This window comes from Haliotis rufescens, unplaced genomic scaffold (genome assembly GCF_023055435.1).
Source record: "Haliotis rufescens isolate VD_foot unplaced genomic scaffold, xgHalRufe1.0.p SCAF_61, whole genome shotgun sequence".
Classification (NCBI taxonomy): domain Eukaryota; kingdom Metazoa; phylum Mollusca; class Gastropoda; order Lepetellida; family Haliotidae; genus Haliotis; species Haliotis rufescens.
In genome coordinates, this window is record NW_025964346.1 from 596,302 (window position 1) to 620,126 (window position 23,825).

The 23,825-nt window shown below is 41.5% G+C and overlaps 1 protein-coding gene across 1 annotated transcript in view; it reads right to left on the reverse strand.

Annotated features, from left to right (window-relative positions):
• Positions 1 to 9,038, reverse strand: part of LOC124119955 — a 64,541-nt gene extending 55,503 nt beyond the window's left edge. Inside the window, exons 1-2 of the mRNA XM_048386843.1 lie at positions 8,881 to 9,038; positions 3,690 to 3,755 (exon numbers count right to left, since the gene is read on the reverse strand). Of these exons, the coding sequence (XP_048242800.1) occupies positions 3,690 to 3,755; positions 8,881 to 8,925 (111 nt within the window). The 5' untranslated portion in view covers positions 8,926 to 9,038. The remainder of the gene's footprint in view (positions 1 to 3,689; positions 3,756 to 8,880) is intronic.
• Between the last annotated feature and the right edge of the window lie 14,787 nt (positions 9,039 to 23,825).

The window sequence follows — 23,825 nt, forward strand, 5'->3', positions numbered from 1 at the left end:
CCCGCGCAACACACAAGCTGTGTTACTTACCGAGTAGAACGTCCCCCGCGCCACACACACTGTGTTACTTACCGAGTAGAACGTCAGCCGAGCCACACACACTGTGTTACTTACCGAGTAGAACGTCCCCCACGTCACACACACTGTGTTACTTACCGAGCAGAACACCCCCCGCGCCACACACACTGTGTTACTTACCGAGTAGAACGTCCCCCGAGACACACACACTGTGTTACTTACCGAGTAGAACGTCCCCCACGCCACACACACTGTGTTACTTACCGAGTAGAACGTCCCCCGCGCCACACGCACTGTGTTACTTACCGAGTAGAACGTCCCCCGCGCCACACACACTGTGTTACTTACCGAGTAGAACGTCCCCCGCGCCACACACACTGTGTTACTTACCGAGTAGAACGTCCCCCACGCTACACACACTGTGTTACTTACCGAGTAGAACGTCCCCCACGCCACACACACTGTGTTACTTACCAAGTAGAACGTCCCCCACGCCACACATACTGTGTTACTTACCGAGTAGAACGTCCCCCGTGCCACACACACTGTGTTACTTACCGAGTAGAACGTCCCCCACGCCACACACACTGTGTTACTTACCGAGTAGAACGTCCCCCGAGCCACACACACTGTGTTACTTACCGAGTAGAACGTCCCCACGCCACACACACTGTGTTACTTACGGAGTGGAACGTCCCCCACGCCACACACACTGTGTTACTTACCGAGTAGAACGTCCCCCGAGCCACACACACTGTGTTACTTACCGAGTAGAACGTCCCCCACGCCACACACACTGTGTTACTTACCGAGTAGAACGTCCCCCGCGCCACACGCACTGTGTTACTTACCGAGTAGAACGTCCCCCGCGCCACACACACTGTGTTACTTACCGAGTAGAACGTCCCCCGCGCCACACACACTGTGTTACTTACCGAGTAGAACGTCCCCCACGCTACACACACTGTGTTACTTACCGAGTAGAACGTCCCCCACGCCACACACACTGTGTTACTTACCGAGTAGAACGTCCCCCGCGCCACACACACTGTGTTACTTACCGAGTAGAACGTCCCCCGCGCCACACACACTGTGTTACTTACCGAGTAGAACGTCCCCCACGCCACACACACTGTGTTACTTACCGAGTAGTACATCCCCCACGCCACACACACTGTGTTACTTACCGAGTAGAACGACCCCCGCGCCACACAAGCTGTGTTACTTACCGAGTAGAACGTCCCCCGTGCCACACACACTGTGTTACTTACCGAGTAGAACGTCCCCCACGCCACACACACTGTGTTACTTACCGAGTAGAACGTCCCCCGAGCCACACACACTGTGTTACTTACCGAGTAGAACGTCCCCCGAGCCACACACACTGTGTTACTTACCGAGTAGAACGTCCCCCGCGCCACACGCACTGTGTTACTTACCGAGTAGAACGTCCCCCGCGCCACACACACTGTGTTACTTACCGAGTAGAACGTCCCCCGTGCCACACACACTGTGTTACTTACCGAGTAGAACGTCCCCCACGCCACACACACAGTGTTACTTACCGAGTAGAACGTCCCCCGCGCCACACGGACTGTGTTACTTACCGAGCAGAACGTCCCCCGCGCCACACACACTGTGTTACTTACCGAGTAGAACGTCCCCCGTGCCACACACACTGTGTTACTTACCGAGTAGAACGTCCCCCGAGCCACACACACTGTGTTACTTACCGAGTAGTACGTCCCCCGAGCCACACACACAGTGTTACTTACCGAGTGGAACGTCCCCCAAGCCACACACACTGTGTTACTTACCGAGTAGAACGTCCCCCGCGCCACACACACTGTGTTACTTACCGAGTAGAACGTCCCCCGCGCCACACACTGTGTTACTTACCGAGTAGAACGTCCCCCGTGCCACACACACTGTGTTACTTACCGAGTGGAACGTCCCCCGAGCCACACACACTGTGTTACTTACCGAGTAGAATGTCCCCCGAGCCACACACACTGTGTTACTTACCGAGTAGAACGCCCCCGCGCCACACACACTGTGTTACTTACCGAGTAGAACGTCCCCCGAGCCACACACACTGTGTTACTTACCGAGTAGAACGTCCCCCGCGCCACACACACTGTGTTACTTACCGAGTAGAACGTCCCCCGAGCCACACACACTGTGTTACTTTGCGAGTAGAACGCCCCCCCGCGCCACACACACTGTGTTACTTACCGAGTAGAACGTCACCCGAGCCACACACACTGTGTTACTTACCGAGTAGAGCGTCCCCCACGCCACATACTCTGTGTTTCTTACCGAGTAGAACGTCCCCCGAGCCACACACACTGTGTTACTTATCGAGTAGAACGTCCCCCGCGCCACACACACTGTGTTACTTACCGAGTAGAACGTCCCCCGAGCCACACACACTGTGTTACTTACCGAGTAGAACGTCCCCCGCGCAACACACAAGCTGTGTTACTTACCGAGTAGAACGTCCCCCGCGCAACACACAAGCTGTGTTACTTACCGAGTAGAACGTCCCCCGAGCCACACACACTGTGTTACTTATCGAGTAGAACGTCCCCCGCGCCACACACACTGTGTTACTTACCGAGTAGAACGTCCCCCGAGCCACACACACTGTGTTACTTACCGAGTAGAACGTCCCCCGCGCAACACACAAGCTGTGTTACTTACCGAGTAGAACGTCCCCCGCGCAACACACAAGCTGTGTTACTTACCGAGTAGAACGTCCCCCGCGCCACACACACTGTGTTACTTATCGAGTAGAACGTCAGCCGAGCCACACACACTGTGTTACTTACCGAGTAGAACGTCCCCCATGTCACACACACTGTGTTACTTACCGAGTAGAACGTCCCCCGAGACACACACACTGTGTTACTTACCGAGTAGAACGTCCCCCGAGCCACACACACTGTGTTACTTACCGAGTAGAACGTCACCCGAGCCACACACACTGTGTTACTTACCGAGTAGAACGTCCTCCACGCCACACACACAGTGTTACTTACCGAGTGGAACGTCCCCCACGCCACACACACTGTGTTACTTACCGAGTAGAACGTCCCCCGAGCCACACACACAGTGTTACTTACCGAGTAGAACGTCCCCCACGCCACACACACTGTGTTACTTACCGAGTAGAACGTCCCCCGAGCCACACACACTGTGTCACTTACCGAGTAGAACGTCCCCCACGCCACACACACTGTGTTACTTACCGAGTAGAACGTCCCCCGAGCCACACACACTGTGTTACTTACCGAGTAGAACGTCCCCCACGCCACACACACTGTGTTACTTACCGAGTAGAACGTCCCCCGCGCCACACGCACTGTGTTACTTACCGAGAAGAACGTCCCCCGCGCCACACACACTGTGTTACTTACCGAGTAGAACGTCCCCCGAGACACACACACTGTGTTACTTACCGAGTAGAACGTCCCCCACGCTACACACACTGTGTTACTTACCGAGTAGAACGTCCCCCACGCCACACACACTGTGTTACTTACCGAGTAGAACGTCCCCCACGCCACACACACTGTGTTACTTACCGAGTAGAACGTCCCCCGCGCCACACACACTGTGTTACTTACCGAGTAGAACGTCCCCCGCGCCACACACACTGTGTTACTTACCAAGTAGAACGTCCCCCGCGCCACACACACTGCTAGCATCAGCCAGGTCAGCTTCATCGTGTGTCCCTGTGTATAGACAAAGACCAGTCATTCGCGAGTAATTAGATCATGCACAGATCAAGTTTGTCTTATAAAATATGACACGCTGTCCCAGTTGCGTAGATCGACGCTCATGATGTCAATCATTAGATTGTCCGTCCCAGACTCGACTATTTACAGGGCGCCGTCATACAGCTGAGAGCGGCTTTAAGCAGCAAAAAAAACAACCCGACAAAACAAACAAATTCCTTTTTAAAAGCTCTGGCATGGTGTTGGGGCATTGTAATGTATACCTATGTTTTCTATAACAAATAATATCTGCCGTCCAATAAGCATAGATAAGAATGCTGATTATACTTTGATATTACGAGGCAAGTATATATGTCATGTGCCTCATTCATGGGCAGTTTATTTATTCGAAGGTAAATAGTGATTAGATATCGATACACGCCAAGTGTATATGTTTTGTAGTTACAGCTCTATTTTGAAAGGTTCAGGGCAATCAAAATGAAAGCAAATGTCACCTGAACTTGACAGAGAAAACAACATTTGAAATGCTAGTTTCCATCATTGGTAACATCTTCATGAAAATTTGGGAAAAGACATTTAGGCAAAAAGTGCCATAGGAAGCCACTGTGCTCCCTTCTTGTTGATCTGTTTCTTCGTGCAACATGTATGAACGGTGGGTGCTACCAGATGTACTTAACACGGTTAGCCTTTTCTCGAACACCTGGCGTCATGGCTTATTGTTTTGCGATCCATTTTTACAATCGTCACTGCTACTTATTTCTTCGGGACGGTCGGGTAGCCTAGTGGTTAAAGCGTTCGCTCCTCACGCCGAAGACCCGGGTCCGAGTCCCGACATGGGTACAATGTGTGAAGCCCATTTCTGGTGTCCCCCGCCGTGATATGGCTTGAATATTGCTAAAAGCGGCGTAAAATCATACTCACTCACTTTTTTTTTCGGCCCAATGGAAACTGTTTCGACAGACATTCGAGACTGATTGGTTAATCAATATGCATAGGAATCAGAATTCCTGCTCGGTTGGGCAAAGTCAAAAAAGGGTGTTTTGGCCAAGAAGATTTAGTTTCTGGTGTATTGGTGGTCTGATTTTTTTAATTACGGTAAAAAAGCCAATTTCCTTCCACAGATTTACCCACCTGAACTGGCACTTAAGGAGACCAGTGAGGTCGCCTCATAGTTTTCATATTTAGATCTATTCGTGAAGATTCAGAGTGACTAAACACACTCCACGAGACAAGAGGGGTGGATGACTTCAACTTTTCAACAGTCAACTTTCCCTTTATGTCGAGCAATACTCCAGCAGGCCCAACCTTTGGTGTCTAGGTACAATCGAGCATGCTCTTTCTATCATCATTTCAAACAGCGTCATATAACGCTAGCTCAAACGTTGTTAAAGCAAGGCTACATTTAGGGCCTCGGTTTCAAACGGTTTAGATAGACATGTGGGGGACATTTCAAAATTTGACGCATCAGTGACAAAAATGATGACCGATGCAATTCCTGATTTCGACTAACTATTTTGGTAATAATTGGTTTGTAACTTCAAAGCCTCCTGTTCATTTTCCAGCTCTATTTTTTTGTTATTTCAAGATTTGAAGATCCGGGGTAGAATAGGGCTTCAGCAACCCATGCTTATCTTCCCCCCGTGAAGATCCGGAGTAGCATAGGTCTTCAGCACCCCATGCTTATCTTCCCCCCGTGAAGGTCCGGAGTAGCATAGGTCTTCAGCACCCCATGCTTATCTTCCCCCCGTGAAGGTCTGGGGTAGATTGGGTTTCAGCAACCCATACTTGTCTTCCGCCGTGAATATTCGGGGTGGAGTAGGTCTTCAGCATCCCATGCTTGTCTTTCCCCCGTGAAGATCCGGGGTAGATTAGGTCTTCAGGAACCCATGCTTGTCTTACCCCATGAAGATCCGGTAGGTCTTTAGCAATCCCTGCTTGTCTTTCCCCCGTGAAGAGGTCTTAAGCAACCCGTTCTAGCCAGAAAAGGCGACTATGCTTGTGGTAAGAGGCGACTAAGAGGATCGGGTGGTCAAGCTGGCTGATTTGGTTGATGCATGTCGTCGATCCCAATTGCGTGGATCGATGCGTATGATGTCAATCACTGGATTGTCTGGTCCAGTCTCGATTCTTTACAGACCGCCGTCATATAGCAGGTTTATTGCTGAGTGCGGCGTTAAACAACAAACAAACAAACAAACAAACTTGCCCACTGCAGCGGAATTTCTTACCACGTTTACTCATGGTAGTCATGTGTGTTTATTTATTGGTGTGTAAGCTAGTATTATATACATGCTAGTACGTAAACTATAGGTCCTATTCGGTAAATGCTAGTATATAACATTATATAGCCTTAGAATTTATGGATATGTCTCATAATTCGCTTGTGTTACTCTGCTTCTTGTGTTCCATTATCTTTTGTTTGGTTTTGTTGTTTATTGCTGCACTGAGCAATAGTCCAGCTACATGGCAGCGGTCTGTAAATAACTGAGTGTTTATCAGACAATCAAGTGATTGACATCATGAGCATCGATCTACGCAATAGGGATAGGGTGACATGCATCAACAACGGCAAGCATGGGTTGCTGAAGATTTATTCTAACCTGGGTTCCATTATCTACTCTTTCAGCAAACAACAAACAAACAAACGAACAAAGAAACAAACTAGCAAACGTGCTGCATGTGAAACGAGGTTGACTGTAAATGCCTGTCTGTGTACAGAGAAGAGGTACAATGTATGTATTTTGTTAATATTGTATTCTAAACTCTACATCCAGTGCGCAATGTTTTGTTGAAAAGAATATGGTCTAAATAAAAAAATCTCTCTCTCTCTCTCTCTCTCTCTCTCTCTCTCTCTCTCTCTCTCTCTCTCTCTCTCTCGTAGTGGTTTATTCTCCCTGTATTGTTTTATTGTGAGATAACCACCGACCACGAGTCGTTTAGTTTGTATATCAAATATCAACATTATCTACAACCTCTATAGAGATGTTCAAAACATAAAAGCTTAAAGGAAAATTACATCATTTGCATAACTCCAGTGCACTATGGTTTGTTGAAAGGACTATGGTCTAAATAATATCAGATCTATATATAATCTTCCAATAGGTGGGGGATTATTCTACCTGTAGTGTTTCATTGTACGATAACCAACGACCACGAACCTAAGACGTTAAAAAGATGTACCAGTTTTGAAAATATTTACCCCTGTTTAAATAATGATGACTCCTTGGACACAGTTTGATCATGGGAGTGAAGTTTGGTATTTACCAGATATTCTCAGAACTGTGACGTCGATTATCTGTACCGTTTCTCCCAAACCGATTGTCTTATCTCGCCCACTTTAGGACGCGATCGTGCGACCATTGACATTACCTGTGTAGCCCAGCTACATCCTGGGGAACAACTAGACACATTCCTTAAAACATTGACGTCCTCCAATATGCGACGTCATCATGTTGCGAGCGTATGTTCGAATCTCCAGAAATGACAGAACAACGTTTTATCATGAAATATACCACGTTTTATTCGTCAATTTTTTTTGCGATTTATCGGGAAGCTGTCTTAATGTTTATGCAGAGTATTCGTGGTAACATTCTCTTCACCTTTTATGCCTTCGCGCACTACAAATGACGTTCAAATCCCGATCGCAAAGGAAAATACCTTTTCACCTCCCAAGTACTCGTTGATAGTCCTACGTTAAACTTGTGTTTCTGTGTTACTGCTACTTGTTGTGCTATGGGCCGTTGTCAACCATGACACCATCAGGAGCTATAACAATATACCCGAGCCATGTCTGTACAGTTGAAGCACGGCGTGGCTAATTAGGGTGTGTTAGGAAACATGACACAGTCCGTTTTGTTAAACAAACAAACCTTATAGATGGTACTGGTCATTTATGATAGTTGGGTCAATGAAAACAACTGTTACATGTATGAGGTGGGTCATGATAAATGGGGTAGGGGGCAAAACACTTGCCCCCCACCCCCCACCCCACTCCATATTTTTTCCAGTATCAGTGATCGCCTTTTGCGGAAATCGGTCAGTCCGCCGGCCAGAGTAATTAGCCTTCTATCGCGGAGTTTGCCGGACCTGTCATGGCGGAATGCTGTCTGATGTCCATCATAGCGACAAAATGAAAAAGCCACATGCTCATGCTATAGTCGGAATCAAACAATCGACGCGCTTTTAGCAGAGATTTCTTATGAATATGGAAAGGAGCGAGTGAGTATGGTTTTACGCCGCTTTCAGCAATGTTCAAGCAAAACCGGAAAATGGGCTTCACACATTGTACCCATGTGGGGAATCGAACCCGGGGTTTGACGAGCCGAAGCCTTAACCACCCGGCTACCCCACCGCCCCGAATATGTGACGGGTTTTGTTCCTTTTATTTGATGTTTACATTCGATGCGTCTGAATGTCTAAGTGGAATAATACTACAACTTAAAGTACAAGATAAAGTTCAACTTGTCTTAATGCGTGGGTGTCCATACCCGACTACTTGTATGACCTGAACCAAGAACTACAGCAGCCACTAAAACGTACATCCTTCTTCCTCTCACAGAAACAACATTTGCTGAATAGTTTACTTTATTATCATTGTGTGTTTATAACCTTGATTTTTGGAGAATAAAAAAAACATACGTAACAGTTTGAATTGTTTTGGTTTTTCAAATGGAATATGGAATACCACACACCATTATTTATGTGACGTCTATGGAATGACGTACAAGTTCATTTGTGAAATGTCTTTCTGCGTGATTGTTCACACCCGCCTATACTCTGAACTGAAGCAGACAGTGAAAGTCAGCTGATAACACCCGGTCGCATAGAATAACAGTGTTACACAGTTGATGTGAGTGAGTGAGTGAGTGAGTGAGTGAGTGAGTGCGTGCGTGCGTGCGTGCGTTGGTGGGGGGTTAGTGAGTGAGTGAGCCAGTGCGTGCGTGAGTGAGTGAGTGAGTGAGTGAGTGAGTGAGTGAGTGAGTGAGTGAGGGCAATAAGTAGATCAAGGAATCGACATGAAGAGATGCAATTATCCGTATGTTCAGACAATTAAATAACAGAAAGATTGAGAGACATTCGAGACCTAGTGAAATGAGGACAAAAACCTCTGTAGCACACTTACCTTGAAGCACAGCAAGCCCAATACAGTTAGCACACCAAAGTACATAGCCAGTCCTTATCCCTATATCGTCTTCCCTTTCAAATATAATATACCGACTTCAAAACACAGACGTCAGAAAATACAATACAGGCAGAACAAAATGAATCTGGCCTGAGACAGATATGATCCACTATCTCTGTAAATATGATATTGTGACCTTGTGTTATTACCTCAGAATACACCAATTATCTCCAAAGCTTCGCTCTCCCTACACTGACGGTAATTGTGTTTAATATCACCGTCAATGGAGCGTGGAAAAGGTTATCTTGTTATCTGTATATATATTTTTTTCATCTCAGAACACACTAATTACCGCTAGTAGCTTCAGATACCTCACACATTACCTCTTTGATATCCAAATTGTCCATATATAATGTTTGTACTATCATGCAGTATTGGCTATAATTTCATTGTTCAAAGAACTTGCCTTGCAGACATCACTTATCACGAATGTGTTTTTCAAGCAGTTGATCATATGCAACATATATGATAATATTTTTTTAATGTATCCATTTTTCACATTTTCGAAGTTTTCGGGCCAATTGTAAATTTTAAACGATGCAAAGTTGAATTAACTTCGATTGTGCTCCAGACTTATTTGGGCAACTGTTAAACGAACTCCAGGTTAGATTGCTATTGTGTTGTGGCACAAACAAGCGTATTATATTGTGAGTCAGTGAGTGAGTGAGGTTTTACGCCTCTTTTAGCAATATTTCAGCAATATTTAAACTTAAATCATGAATCTGTTACTTGTTTTTCTGTGCTTTCACAAGGTAACCTAAATTTCCTTGAGAATAATAAAGTATCATCTTATCCATATCCTTTCTGAACATATTGTCATAGTAAGGTTAGATCTCTGTCAAAACAGTGCCATGGAAAAGCCAAACAAACAACCTAGAACTAAAAGTAAATACTGCATTGCATTAATCTGCATTTCAAGAAAATTTACCTTTGTAAGAATGTTTCTGCATCGTCGAAGTGATTCCCTATGTAATGTATGTGTTGAATGACCCCGTCTGCGTTGTCAAAATATTGTTTTGACATTTATTAATTATGGGGATAAATGTTATCTCTGAATGTTTCTGCATGAAATATTTTAATAAGGGCAATTCTAAGTCGGGAATCAGGACTGGGGACTTTTCATTTGAATCAAATGTACAACATATACAGTTTGGACATTTCTGTGATGTGAATGCTACTTATGTTTGTAGAATGTCTGGATGAATAAAAGAGACGGTCATCTGCGCCGCATCAGTGGAAAGAAAGAAGACCATAGAAGAGAAGCAATGAGTAACAAGAGAAGTGCAACAGTGAGTGATAAATATTCAGAAATGATTCTGTTTGGTGCATATGGCTATTTTGCAAATATTTCTTCAGTTTGTGCCCCTTTTATCTAAGGCACCACAAATTGATGTGTACAGTTGCATCTCTTTGATTTGGCAGAAACCTATGGTCATGGGTTCAAATCCAGGTTCGCACCGATTATGTTTCTAGTTTTGTCAGCGTTATAATCATGCTCGTGGTTTTCATGAAATACCTGCATCACTCTGGGCGTTCTTCCCACATCAAGCTGACAGGCTGTGATATAACTCGAATACTGTTCAAAGCAGTGTGAAACCCAACTCACTCATTTAACACCGCATCCAGCAATAATTTGACTTTATGACAAGGATTGTAAATAATCACCTCTCAAATCTCGACCAGACAAACCAGTGATTAATGTTATGAACTCAATCCAGACAAACCGATGATAACTGTGATGGACACTATCCCACATCACTGTGGTATGATTGGGTGCGATCAACGAGCCTACTAACTACCTGATCTATTAATTTGGCTAGTATAACAAGCATATGTTGCTGGGAATGTTTTTAAGAGATTTAAGGATTGTTTCAACTCATCAACATGGAAAAAATATATATATTAAATGTTTGGCATCTAACAAGACACACACATAATCTTGATTTGTGATTTGGCTGCCTTCTATGTGTAAGTACATGTGGCAACAATTATTTTTGATAGCTAAAATCTTTATACATAATTCTCCAGAACTCGTAACTAAACTGCTTATTTCTGGTGACATTTGTATTAAGCATGCAGTTGTTATATTATTTGAATACACATATATGAGCAGCGGTTACAACTGACACCTCCGAGCAGTTAGAACGACAAGTCGTGGTGGTGGCAAAGAATGTTTTTGTTTTTTTAAAAACTCAGTAGAACTACAGAACCGGACGAGTAGTTATAGAGTCGAACATAGGAAGACGAGGAAGTCACGTTGACACTTGGGCAGCTGAGGGCTGGACTGGCTGGTCAGTTCTGGTCTATCCTTGTCCCTGGTTTTCCTCTCTACTACTGTGACTGCGCTCCTCCGATGGTTTGCCGGTTCTCCATTGTTAACACAACCTGCTGCTTTTAAAGGCAGCTGCCCGATCATCATTCTGCTGAGCTAGTCACTTATGATCAACTTGACAGTCGCTATGTCACCAAGTTTGATGTTTATATAAGTACTTGACATTTGCTATGACAGCAATTATACTGCTTATATAAGTACGCCAGCTGACCAATTATTATTCTGCTGAGCTGGTCAATTATGCATTGCAGTTGCACGACTATCCAGTGCAGTTGTTAGGGCTCACAAAATGCCCGTGGGAAATAGTCTCACACAACTCACAGTGTTAAACTTTCAATCTCTTTCAGTAAAAGAATTCACAGTAACTGAGTACGATGAAACTAGGGTGGGGCAAACTTTAATGACGTAGTATGTTTTGATATAACAAGTACGTGTGCCGATACAAATAATCTTATTGTCTTCTCACAAGGACCAAAGGACCAAATGAGCACATTGTCGATGACTTTTAACTTTTTTCTCAGTACAAACTAGAAGTCCGAACATGACATTTAAGGATATCATTTTACGAGAACTGATGTTTGTTCGTTAAATACGCTTAATATTTGAAAAGAACAATGTATGAAATTGAAAAATGCATGTCCATAGATCTCAGTTTTAGGAGGATATTTACAACTAATATAACAATGAATATTACTAAAGCTATCTGATATGCACAGACTAACGCTATTCACCAGAAACAAGACATGAAGAAAAATTGCATCCGGAAAACTTCAAGATACCTTCAGCAACCTTCAATTTTCTTGGTAATTTTCAGAAATAATTGTATGTGTTTTACACTTAATTGAACAAAATGCACCCCCAAAATTTTGACATTTTTTTGTAAGGTATGCGGGCCGGATCCAAAGTGGTTAGGTACCCGGAAGATTTCCGGAGAACAGAAACCTACACTTTTTTGGCTGTGGTTGGGACGACAAGCTAGGAAGTGGTGTTCACGAAATATTTTGTGTCTTCTTCCCAACCCCTAAAACAATGGATAAATCATACACTTGTATGTGTACGTGTGTACAACATGACCTTATGTTGATGTTCTGGTCTGAACAGTCATACTTGAGTGGAGTCCTATCTGACCTAATGAGTCTTATCTTTGATGTTTCTTCATCCCGAGTCACTGAGTAATCGGCTTCATCCATAGCTGTGGGTTGATCACGCAGCACGGCACAATCGAAAGAGTCGCACCCGCCATCATCATCTTGTTCTGCAGGGACTTTGTCCAACATTTCTGTCAGTACTTTTGTACCGTGATGACGAAAGACTTTCAGTGACAGACATGTAAAACTGTGTAAACGAGGGAGTATGTGTTAACGCTGCTTTTGTAGAAATATTCCAGCAATATCACAGCAGGGGGCACCAGAAATGGGCTTCACACATTGTATCCATGTCGGGAATTGAACCCGGGTCTTTGGCGTGAAGAGCGAACGCTTTAACCACTAGGCCACCCGACCGCCATAGACATGTAAAAGAGGGAAGAGTATTCTTTATTGACATGACATCATTTGTCAACCAGTTGCATATGGACTGAGATGGTATGTTGTCCAGCCACAACTGTTGAACCATGCCTAGTGGGAGAAGGGCCAAACCACCTGCTCTCCGGATCCAACTCTTCACTTGGGGGTCTGCTCGGTATAGAACAGTCAATACAAGGTCTAAGGTCTTCCTCCAGATAGCTTGAGTGAAGTGGAAGGAGCATCCCTTTACTTCAGCCTGAGGGAATTCTGTCTGAACGGCTCGAATGGCAGCAAATTAAAGTCTGGATCTTCAAGGAGGCAAGGGTCGATGTGGTCTTTGTTGATGTCAGCTTTCAGTCTGTTCAACAGCCTGGTGTAGGATGTGGCCTAGTGATCAGGAAGCAGGACGAAGACAAGTAAGTAGGTGACAGATGTGATGGTTCCATCCAGCTGTTCCAGGCTGGAGAAGGATAGGATCTCCTTGAGATCTCCATCATTGAATCAGGGGACGTCCCTGTCATCAGTTGTCCTTGTCACCTCCATGAACATATACGTGAGCTCTGATCATGTGCCTTATATAATATAACCGTTAATTTCAGTAAAAACAACTCGGATGAATTTAGCTATGAGACTAGACAGCTCTGCTCAGTGAACATATCAATGACAATAAACCGTGAAACAGTAAAATATAAAGCACACACACTTCAAATGCATTACAGATTACTTTTAATTGGCCTACTTACTTGCAAAAACAAACTGGTTATTTTAACGAAGCCTATTAAAAACAAGCAATAAGCACAATCTCACCAACTGCAGTGACAACCAACATTTACAGTTAACACTGGACAAAATATCATCCATTCCAAAAAATCCAAAACTTGGAAATACCACCATTCCAATTGGAAATATGACCATTCCAATATTTGGAAAGGTCATATTTCCAAGCTTGGATTTGTTTGGATTTGTTTGGAAATGTTTGGAAATATTTGGATACAACATGTCATAATCATATCTGTTAAACGTTGTACAACTTTTGACCTTATGTGAGATTAGTAATGACATGAAAGTAAATAATTAAGAGTATTTTGGCACTATGTTCCACGAAAAAGACCAAATCATGAGCAAATTTAACTAAAAGAAATTCTGTCATTTAAAGTGGCTACTCTTTATATCTAATTTCTTATCTTCCTTGCCTATAATCATATGACATTGACTTTGAACTTTGAACAATTAAACAAATATTTTGTTTTCCCATACCGACTTACGGTTGTCGTAGAACAAAGACCGTTTCGAGAATATAGAGGGCCTCATTATTATAATTTGAACTAATATACATATGTACATAATAGTACTAGGTATAAATGAATTTTGATAAGTGTTAGTACAAGAATATGAAATGCGAATTATCTCGGAATTATGCGCAACACATAGGGCTGAAAATTGTATAATTGTTCTGGAACTATCTGACTGTAATTCAAAACAGGGAACAATATTTCGTCAAATGAATTATTGAGCCAGGAATGCAACGATTTAAATGCTGAAAAAATGAATAAACATATCTGGAACAGAGTAGACTGTTCATGTGGACAATTATATGCTACGTCTATTTCCAATGAAGTTTATCACCCCATGTTATAGCATTTGTTTCATATAAAAGATAGAAACCAAATAAATGGGACAATTAGTTGTTATGAATTAGCTTTACTTCTGTGACATATCACACAACTAAATGTGAATATGTTTATCAAATAATCAATTACAGTAATTAACCTAGTGTCCTTATTTATACACAATTTAATTACGTATTGGGGTACACTATATAATACACATATACACGGATTGATTTTTGTTGTTGACAATTTAATCATAACCCAAATCATACAAATCAAAGTGTGAAAGTAGTGACTAACTTTATGATCAAGGGTATAAATACTCAATTGTTTCTATTAATCCTAATAGTATAACAATAAACCCTGTGTATATACTGAGCATATTTAGATACATCCGGATCTACGACCGCAGCCATATGATCAATCAAGGAAAGTATATTAGATTGAATTACAAAACTGCTATCACTTAAACGAAATTTTCCGTTATCCCCGGAAGCCTAAACCTGAGAGAAATATAGTTGTGTTCTGTTCTGAAGACGCCGTCATGATTAGTTGGCGCCAGTCTAGACTGTCCAATCAACGTGAATATACAAACCGTGATGTTACTTGACCAGTTGATGACACCTGTCAAACTCAAAGTGCCCCTGGTCCTCCACCCACCATGTGTAATACTTTAGCGTACTTGATTGTTTAATTTGCAGTTATATCACTGTTAGGCTGAGTGATGAGAGAATACATTTTGTTGTTTTTGTAAATGATCGTTTCCATTTTCAACGTGGTAACCTTATAAGTGACTAACTGTATTATCATGATGAAATGAAACATATTAAAATAATCAGAGGGACTGACGATCGCATTTTTCGCATAAATGTCATGCTCGCATTAATTTCATGATTTACTGAAGATAGATTTGAACATTTCTGAGCAACGATCATGTTTGGGTAAAGGATGTAATCTTGTCTCCGCTTGCAATTGGATTCAGTTCCGAGATCGCAGCTTGACTGTTCGGTACGGCCGAAAGGCGGCATCCATGTTGTTCACGCTCCGCTGATCACGGGGCCTCATTTGTCTGTATTCTGCTTATGAGCCGGGATGCGCATGAAACACGGGTGTCAAAACGAATATATTTACCAATTATACGTACGGTCAATTAGCAAGTCCAAGAGACAATACCCTGGTTCTACCACCTTTAGGTGTAATTACGTCGCATGCCCCTGGTTCACGGTTCGTCTGATCTCCCGTCATAAAACCACGATGTTTATTTACCTGGAGCCTCCGACAGCGCCGACTTCCTGTGTACGTGTACACTACTGCCTAGAAGTCCATTCCCCTTACACGCATAGGCAACGCGTTACGCAACCAATGTGCATCGGGTTGGTCACGCGTGTGATACCCGTGTGCAACGCGTTGCACACGGGTGTGCACCCCGACCGCCACTCGTGTGCAACGCGTGACACACTCATTAGAGGGGGAACAAACTTTTGACCAAAGGAGGACCCGTCTTAAGCTGAACCTGGAGGTGGTAACAAGGAGAGAAAATTTTGTTATCCTGACGAAAAATGATAATACACATGTATTTGCCAATGTCTCCTTTCTTTATGTGATTTTGTGGGAATAACATGAATACTGTTGTGTTTAAATAGATCTGTCTTGTTTTATACGACCATTGCTTCTAAATCCGATGGTGTTAAGAGAATACATGGTCCTGGAACATGTTATTGCAATTAAAATGCTTTTTTTGTGATTTGACATTAACCGTCTGTAGTACGACTTTCAGTGATAATACGTATGAGGTTTGGCGGCGCATTGTTTTTATTGGACCCTAATTACTTTATGATGACTTGGACTCTTTATCTCAGCTCCATAGCCGCGAGGCTGGAAAAGAGCAGCATGTAATTAATGAGGGTGGGTTATATCATTGAGGATACACTTGAGGGAGAGAATACTAATTACCGTACTACAGGAAGAGACCTGTAGACGTAAGCGCGGGGTTGTGTTTTAGCTGGCCGTTCGATAATGGCCGCCAGGAGAAGTGAGCTTTGACTGCGTCATCTAAAATAAATAGTAAGATACAGCAGTGTTATTTTCACGGGTCTGTTGAATAAACTCCCAGCGCTACGGTCAATGTATCTTCTACTTGATCCTTGATACATCATTTTGGCATTCACAATATATAGTATTTCAACGTACAAAGGAGCACTGATCTAAAGCAATTCCGCGGGAGTAGTTGTTACCTGTGCATCACTGTATTTTCCCAGTGAGTACCCGGATGATATAGCAGAAATCTAGACTTGTTCGCGACCTGTGCTCGCCATTCGTAAGCGCATTTTTATTGATAGTAGAAGGACGTATGGTGACATTGATCAACAAAAATGAAATACAGTTTTGGAAATGTAGGTACATTTGTGGGGAGCATCGGTAATGGTGATGCAGTTTTGGTAAGTGACTTGCTTGGTAATTGTGCGATCTTTGTGTACACTATTTTGACTTGCAACACTAAGTAAATATTTTATCTGAACATTGCTTATTTTACCGTGTGTATATGTTTACATTCAAAATGTAAACATATTTCACTAAGGAAATTTATTAAACGCCTAAATATTCAGTTTATTTTACAAATTAACTGAAAAATATGTCCATCTTTGTTAATATGATAACGAATTCCAAATATTTGTTTATGTTTAATATCATCACCAAGTACAGTTCTGTATTGTTGGGCTTCTTTTCTTAGCATAATTAATATATTGTGATGTGTTTAAGCTCTTTTGATCGTCTTTATCATTTTTAGTCAGTCGGTTAAATAAATGAATGGATTATTCAGTCAATTTGTAAAATGACTGAAATATTTAGATATTTAAAAAATTGCCTGAGTGAATCATATTTTACACATTGACTGTAACATATACACGCTTACAAAAGAAAATACTTGCGAAAACAACGTCTATCGCGCATCGAAAAACTTCCCAACCAAACGGAAAGGAACAAGAATGATTCTGTTCAAAGCTGCAGCGAATGAATGAAAACAAAATGCAAATATAATTATTACAACCTACCAAAGTTATAATGTATCCGGGAATATCAACATAAAGGAACAATATCCATTGCGTCTGCAGCTGTACAAAAATACTTATCCGATGTCAAATGTCTATGTGAGAATCAAATACTTTAATAATAATTATTTGGAAACAATATTTGGAATATATATGAAATATATTAAAATATTTAAATATATCGTTTTTAAACGTTATTTAAATGTATCGAATATTATAACCCGTGTTTGTTTCTTAACTGATGACTTAGTTTGTTTCAATTGTTTCACATAGGTGCCAAGTTTGCTGAGAAAGCCCACGTGACAACTATTTTTATAATGTCCTCGGTTCTTAAAAACATACATTGTGTTAGATAACAATGAACAACCAGTCAGTGTAATATCGGTTACTCTTTGAACAAAGTATGTTGTTTTTACATCTGTACTTCACGCCATGATATGAGTGTATTGCCTAGGTCTAGTAAACCTACCTTCACATGTAAACACTTACTTTTGACATATCCACTGTGCAAGATAACAGTAATTAATCAATCAACGTATTTCCTGTTGATCCTTTGATGTCTGGGAATGATCAGTTGATTTACAAAAAAGTAAAGCAACTGACCATACATCTCTTGCTGGGCTGCCACGTGCATATCACATAACTCACATTCCACCTCACTTCAAACCTGGATTTAGATTGAATAATTACCCCAGGTACAAGAAAGACCAAATTTGAACCTTTATAATCTGAGTGGTGCTACAACTAAGTATACATGTTATAAAGTCATTAACTGAGCAGCAAGTGAATTACGACAAATACACAAGTGTAGGGTTATACCAGTAAATGTGGATGACAACAAGGGAGTAGTAATTGTATCATCCACGCAATCCGAAATCCGCAAATGCTTTCACTCAGGGATACTTTTTTATTATTAAACTGTAACCATCAGGGGTATTTCCAAATAACGACATCCGATGAGCTTTCGCCGTTATTTGTCTGTTTGTTTAGGCTGATGAAATTAATTACCATGCGCCCTTTGTTGAAATCTTCATAGATCACGGGTAACCAATCAGTTTTCAAAAATGCGTAAGCTTATTTAGCTGTCCTTGCAGACTGGTAGCCCAGTCTCTTGTCACGCTCGGTTGCGTTAACGAGCAAATTGACTCACGGCAGCTAGAAAGCCCAAGCGGAAATCCAAAGGTCGTATTACCTGAAGAATCAACCTTTATTTGCGAAATATCTACTGCTCTCAAAATTAAAGTCAGAACTTTCTAACCAAGGATTACCAGTTGAAACAGGTCGATGGCTGAACATTCCCAGGGAAGACAGCCAGTGTCCACTCTGCGAATCTATCGCTGTGGGAGATGAATTGCATTATTTATTCCAATGTGAAGCTTTTCACCAACGGCGATATGAACTCTTAAATAAGCAATATCTTAAGTTTCCAAACATTTAAGAAAATTATGACCACTAACAGTGTAAGAAATCTAAAAGGCCTATTTAAATTCCTTAACAATGTGTACACTACAATTGGTAAATTGTATTAGTATCCACGTATCCTATTTTTATTATTTTTGTTAAATTGTACATAATAAAAATTGTAGATAATTGTATGTCATGTTATTCTAAGAATAAATGAGTTTGAGTTTGAGTCCGACATCCGAGAAGAAGCCAGAGATTAATGCCCCTTTTTGAATAGTTTACAATCATGTGTTTTAGGGTTAGCTGTGTTGGCTTAAACGTATTTTTATTTCAAAAGAAATCTGGATCGGTAAACAAGCATAACTTGCTTATGTAATACCTCTCCAGGTAACAACTTAACAACAGCTGGATATATATAAGAGAGTGATGAACATAAACATACAAAATGCACAAATGAAATACACGAAGCCAATACACTGAAGCAAGTGGTGTCTGTGAAATAAGGTAATGCAGTTTTCCTTTACTACATGCATAAAATTAAGCTACTCAAACCTTTTTCTTTTGACAATGATGTCGTGAACTGATTTAAGAAGAGTCATGTTCGTAGAACTGCTTAACTACTGCCACGTAGTATCATTTTTAGACCATACCCATGTGTGTAGAAATACAGTGTTTCTGATATTATCGTATTTTTTGACAGTTATAGAAAAAGTGAATTGCATCTTCAAGGTGATATCCACAAGTGCAGTCTGGTATGTCTGATACATGTCGTCTAAACTTATCAGCGTTTAAGTCACTGCATCCGAGCCTAAGTCGACAGTGGACAATTTGGCATGATCTATGAAAATATTTGAAGTCAAAATTATTAGTAATTGCATCAGAACGATTAATTAATGATTTGATTTCTTTTAATGAGCGAGCATTAGTTACTTCATCGGATAGAGGGTTCCGCAGGTTGATCATATCCAGAAGAAATTATTATTAAGCATAGGTCTGTGTTCTACATTTGATTGTTTGTATGTTGAATCTATTTCTAAGGTTATATATGCTGTTATCAGAGAATTGAATATACACTTTTCAAATATTTTGGCTGAGCAACTTGTGAGTGCTACAGGACTATAATTTGAGCATTCATGTTCATTGCTGACACTGACACCGCATCAGCCCGGCAGTGGACTTGACACAGTTATTTGCGCACCGATTATATAACTCCTACAGACAGGGTGGGGTGGTTGTTTAAAGCGAAACGGACGACCCCGTCTGTTATCTAATAAATGCTGTGCGGCGCCTTTGATCTTGCCTCAAAACATACACCTTATAGTAGTAAACGACGATCAGGATGGCCTGGAAATAAACACAATTCTGTCTGCCCAGTGTATCCACAATTAACTTGAATGCTTCATATCCAAAAATTATATATATAGAAAATAGATATTTGCCCACAGCAAATATTCATTTGCTTAATTGCATCAGTGTGGTTTATCAGAACATGTACAATGCTTTCTTACGCTTGGTTAGGCAGACTGAAATTGAACATTAGGATAACGTCAGCAGGGATAAAAGAGGTCATACCAAAGAACTTTAATTACTAGTGGAAAAGTCAGACATTCCGATCAACCACTACAGGGCCCGGCCGGTGTCACGAAATATATTCGCCCCCAGAATAAAATCTCCCCCCCCCCCCCCCCGGCGAATTTATACCGGTACAGTTCCGCCCCTCTCGAAATAAACTCTACCCCACCCTACGAAATAAAATCTCCCCCCAGAATATTTCCTCCCCCGGTCGTTTTATAAATACTTGCCATGCAGTTGCCAATAGTTTTAATGTTCATTTGTTTATGTGTTTTTTTATTCTTTTTTTTTTATCTCCTTTATTTTTTCTGAATTATACATTTAGTTACTTGTGTGGGGTGTGTGGTGGGGGGTGTCCCACCTTTCCTTTCGTTTTTCATAATATTATATTTTTAAGTTGTATATAACGTATGAATCCCTTCTCAGATTACTTTATCTCAGTTCTATATGACGTACTATTTTACTTTTCTGTGTCGTTCTTGTTTTCTCTTCAGTGTTAGGTTAAACTGTATCATTTTTACTATTTTGATATTTTGCAATATGTTGTGGTCATCAGTTATGCAAATCAGTTTCGGTATGTCTTTTTAACAAGATGTTCTTCATTAATATTCACCGCCAGCACCATTGTAACAATTACATGTACACTTTGCTTTGACGATGCCGGTTGATGTTGTTCAATACAGGTGTTTTCGAATCTATTCTTCATGCTAATCATTTCGGGAAGATGATACACATTATCTATATTTTGGGTTACTTTGCTTATAAAGATTATACATGTAAACGTACGCAGTCTTAGTAGATTTTAAAGTAGATTTAATCAGTGCTGAATTAGATAGTTATGATGTTGTATGTTTAACAGAAACTTGGTTGCACCATGATATTCTAGGCCCTGGTATTACACTGATACCATTTTCAAATGGTAGCCTGTATTAAGGAATATATTTTAGATCTTTAATCAGAGTATAACGGCGTGGATATGTTGACAGTTTTTACGTAGTTAGTGTTAAAACCGAATGTTTGCGAGGATTAATAAGATCTCTGAAATCAGTTGCATCAGTAGTTCCGGTGTCACGAAATATATTCGCCCCCAGAATACTCCCCCCCACCTACCCACCCCCCACCCCCCACCCCCACCCCTCCCGGCGAATTTATACCGGTACAGTTCAGCCCCTCTCGAAATAAACTCTCCCCCACCCTACGAAATAAATTCTCGTAGGGATTTTTATAAATACTTGTGTTTGGCTTGTGTTGGGTCCGAAAGTTTATATCTAACATTTTTGAATTGAAGTCAGTGATAAAGTCTTATATCAACATGTGGACAATACTACACCATACATGAACTGTTTCGATTTGCGCGGTTTCACCAACCGTTCAAGATAACTAATACTCTCTGTCAAATGCGTTCAACGTGTAAATGTATTTCATACCTGATATATTGACATGGTCCCAGCTGGCAAACAAGACTTCTAAGAGCTTACTGTTGCGGCATAACTTCATCTATTCATCGGAGGCAACAGATGTTCAGTGATCCATTAATATATTTGTACCGCTATTGTCAACGTTCACGCCAAAAGGAATTCCCTCTATGGTATCATTGATTGACTCAAGGTAGTGGTGAGCTAGAGTCAATTTAACTTAATCTCATGACGATCGTTGAATCGCATCAGCGTTTACACATAAAAAATCCCCCCTGTAGTAGCAGTATAGGTATATAAATCTGGCTCCAGTGGGGTTGCGGCAAATCACCATTACCTATACTACTTTCTGTGACGTTCCTTGTAAGAGCTGAACATTTAATATTGGAAAAAGGCTCAGGGTAGATGAAATGGAAATTTGCAATAACATATTGTGTGATGCATAAATTGGGAGCTTATTGCAATTGCAAATATCGTCTTTCTTTTTTGACAATAAATAACAACAAATTCAATCAAACGAGTCACAGCACGGCTGTATGTGCTCATATTTCAACGCCATCATCACTGTTCGTGTGATGATTAACCGATCATTATTGACTTATCAACACTGACTATTGGGCAATCTTTTTGTTCCAAAGGGAAATAACTCTCCTTTTGAAATGACATAAGCGACGGTCCAAACTGTCACTTCCGGTCTGGTTCCCGGATCAATGAGCGCTGCGACAACTACACTCTCCAACCCAGAGTTCCATGTGGCCGGTGTCAATAATACCGGTACAGTTCCGCCCCTCTCGTAATAAATTCTCCCCCTCCCTACGAAATAAAATCTCCCCCCAGAATATTTCCTCCCCCGGTCGTTTTATAAATACTTGCCATGCAGTTCAATAGTTACACCATAGAAGAACTAAATCACGTACTAAACAATAGAAAAAAAGGAACAGCCCCTGGCCTAGACCTCACCTCTTACCAAATAATCAAACACTTACCTACCAAACTACTCCAAACTTTACTTAAACTATACAACCTAGTTTACCTAAACGGACATGTCCCATCCTCATGGAAGGAAGCTCTAGTAATCCCAATACCTAAACCAAATAAACCAGCAGATCAGGCAAACTCCTATAGGCCCATATCCCTAACCTCACATCTCTGCAAAATAATGGAACTTATGACTAAAAATAGGCTACAGCACTACCTAGACCAAAACAACATCATAAACCCCGACCAAAGCGGCTTCACTCCTGGCCGATCAACTCTCGATAACCTTGCCCGACTAGAACAGGATATAAAAACAGGACAGCTAAACAAGCAATACACCATAGGCATATTCCTCGACTTCTCTAAAGCTTTCGATATGGTATGGCACCACGGGCTAATACAAAAACTAAAACAAATAGGACTAAAAGGCCAAATAATAAACTTCATCCAAGATTTCCTAAACAATCGCAAAATTACCGTGGGTATAGACCATACGCTATCGGACCAGTGTCCCCTAGAAAATGGCACTCCCCAGGGCAGCATTCTCAGCCCAACCCTCTTCAATATAATGATAAATGATCTATTCGAGGGCTTATCCCCTAAACTAAACACTTCAAAATTCGCGGATGATGGAGCCCTATGGATCCGCACTAAAAGCATTAAAATGGCAGAAAACCTAATCCAAAAATCTCTAAATAAAATACAACAATGGGCAGACAAATGGGGCTTCTCCATTAACTCAGATAAAACAACAGGAATTGTATTCAAACATAAAAACATGAAACCTGCCTACCCAATCCTCCAGCTAAACAACCAAACAATCAAATTCCAAAAACAAACCAAATTCTTAGGACTTATTTTCGATCAACACCTCACCTGGGAGGCTCACGTCCAAAACCTAAAAACTAGATGCAGCAAAGACCTTAACACATTAAGATGTCTCACCGGCTCTAACTGGGGAGCCTCCAAAGATACCCTCCTCTCACTACATACAACACTAATTAGATCAAAACTAGACT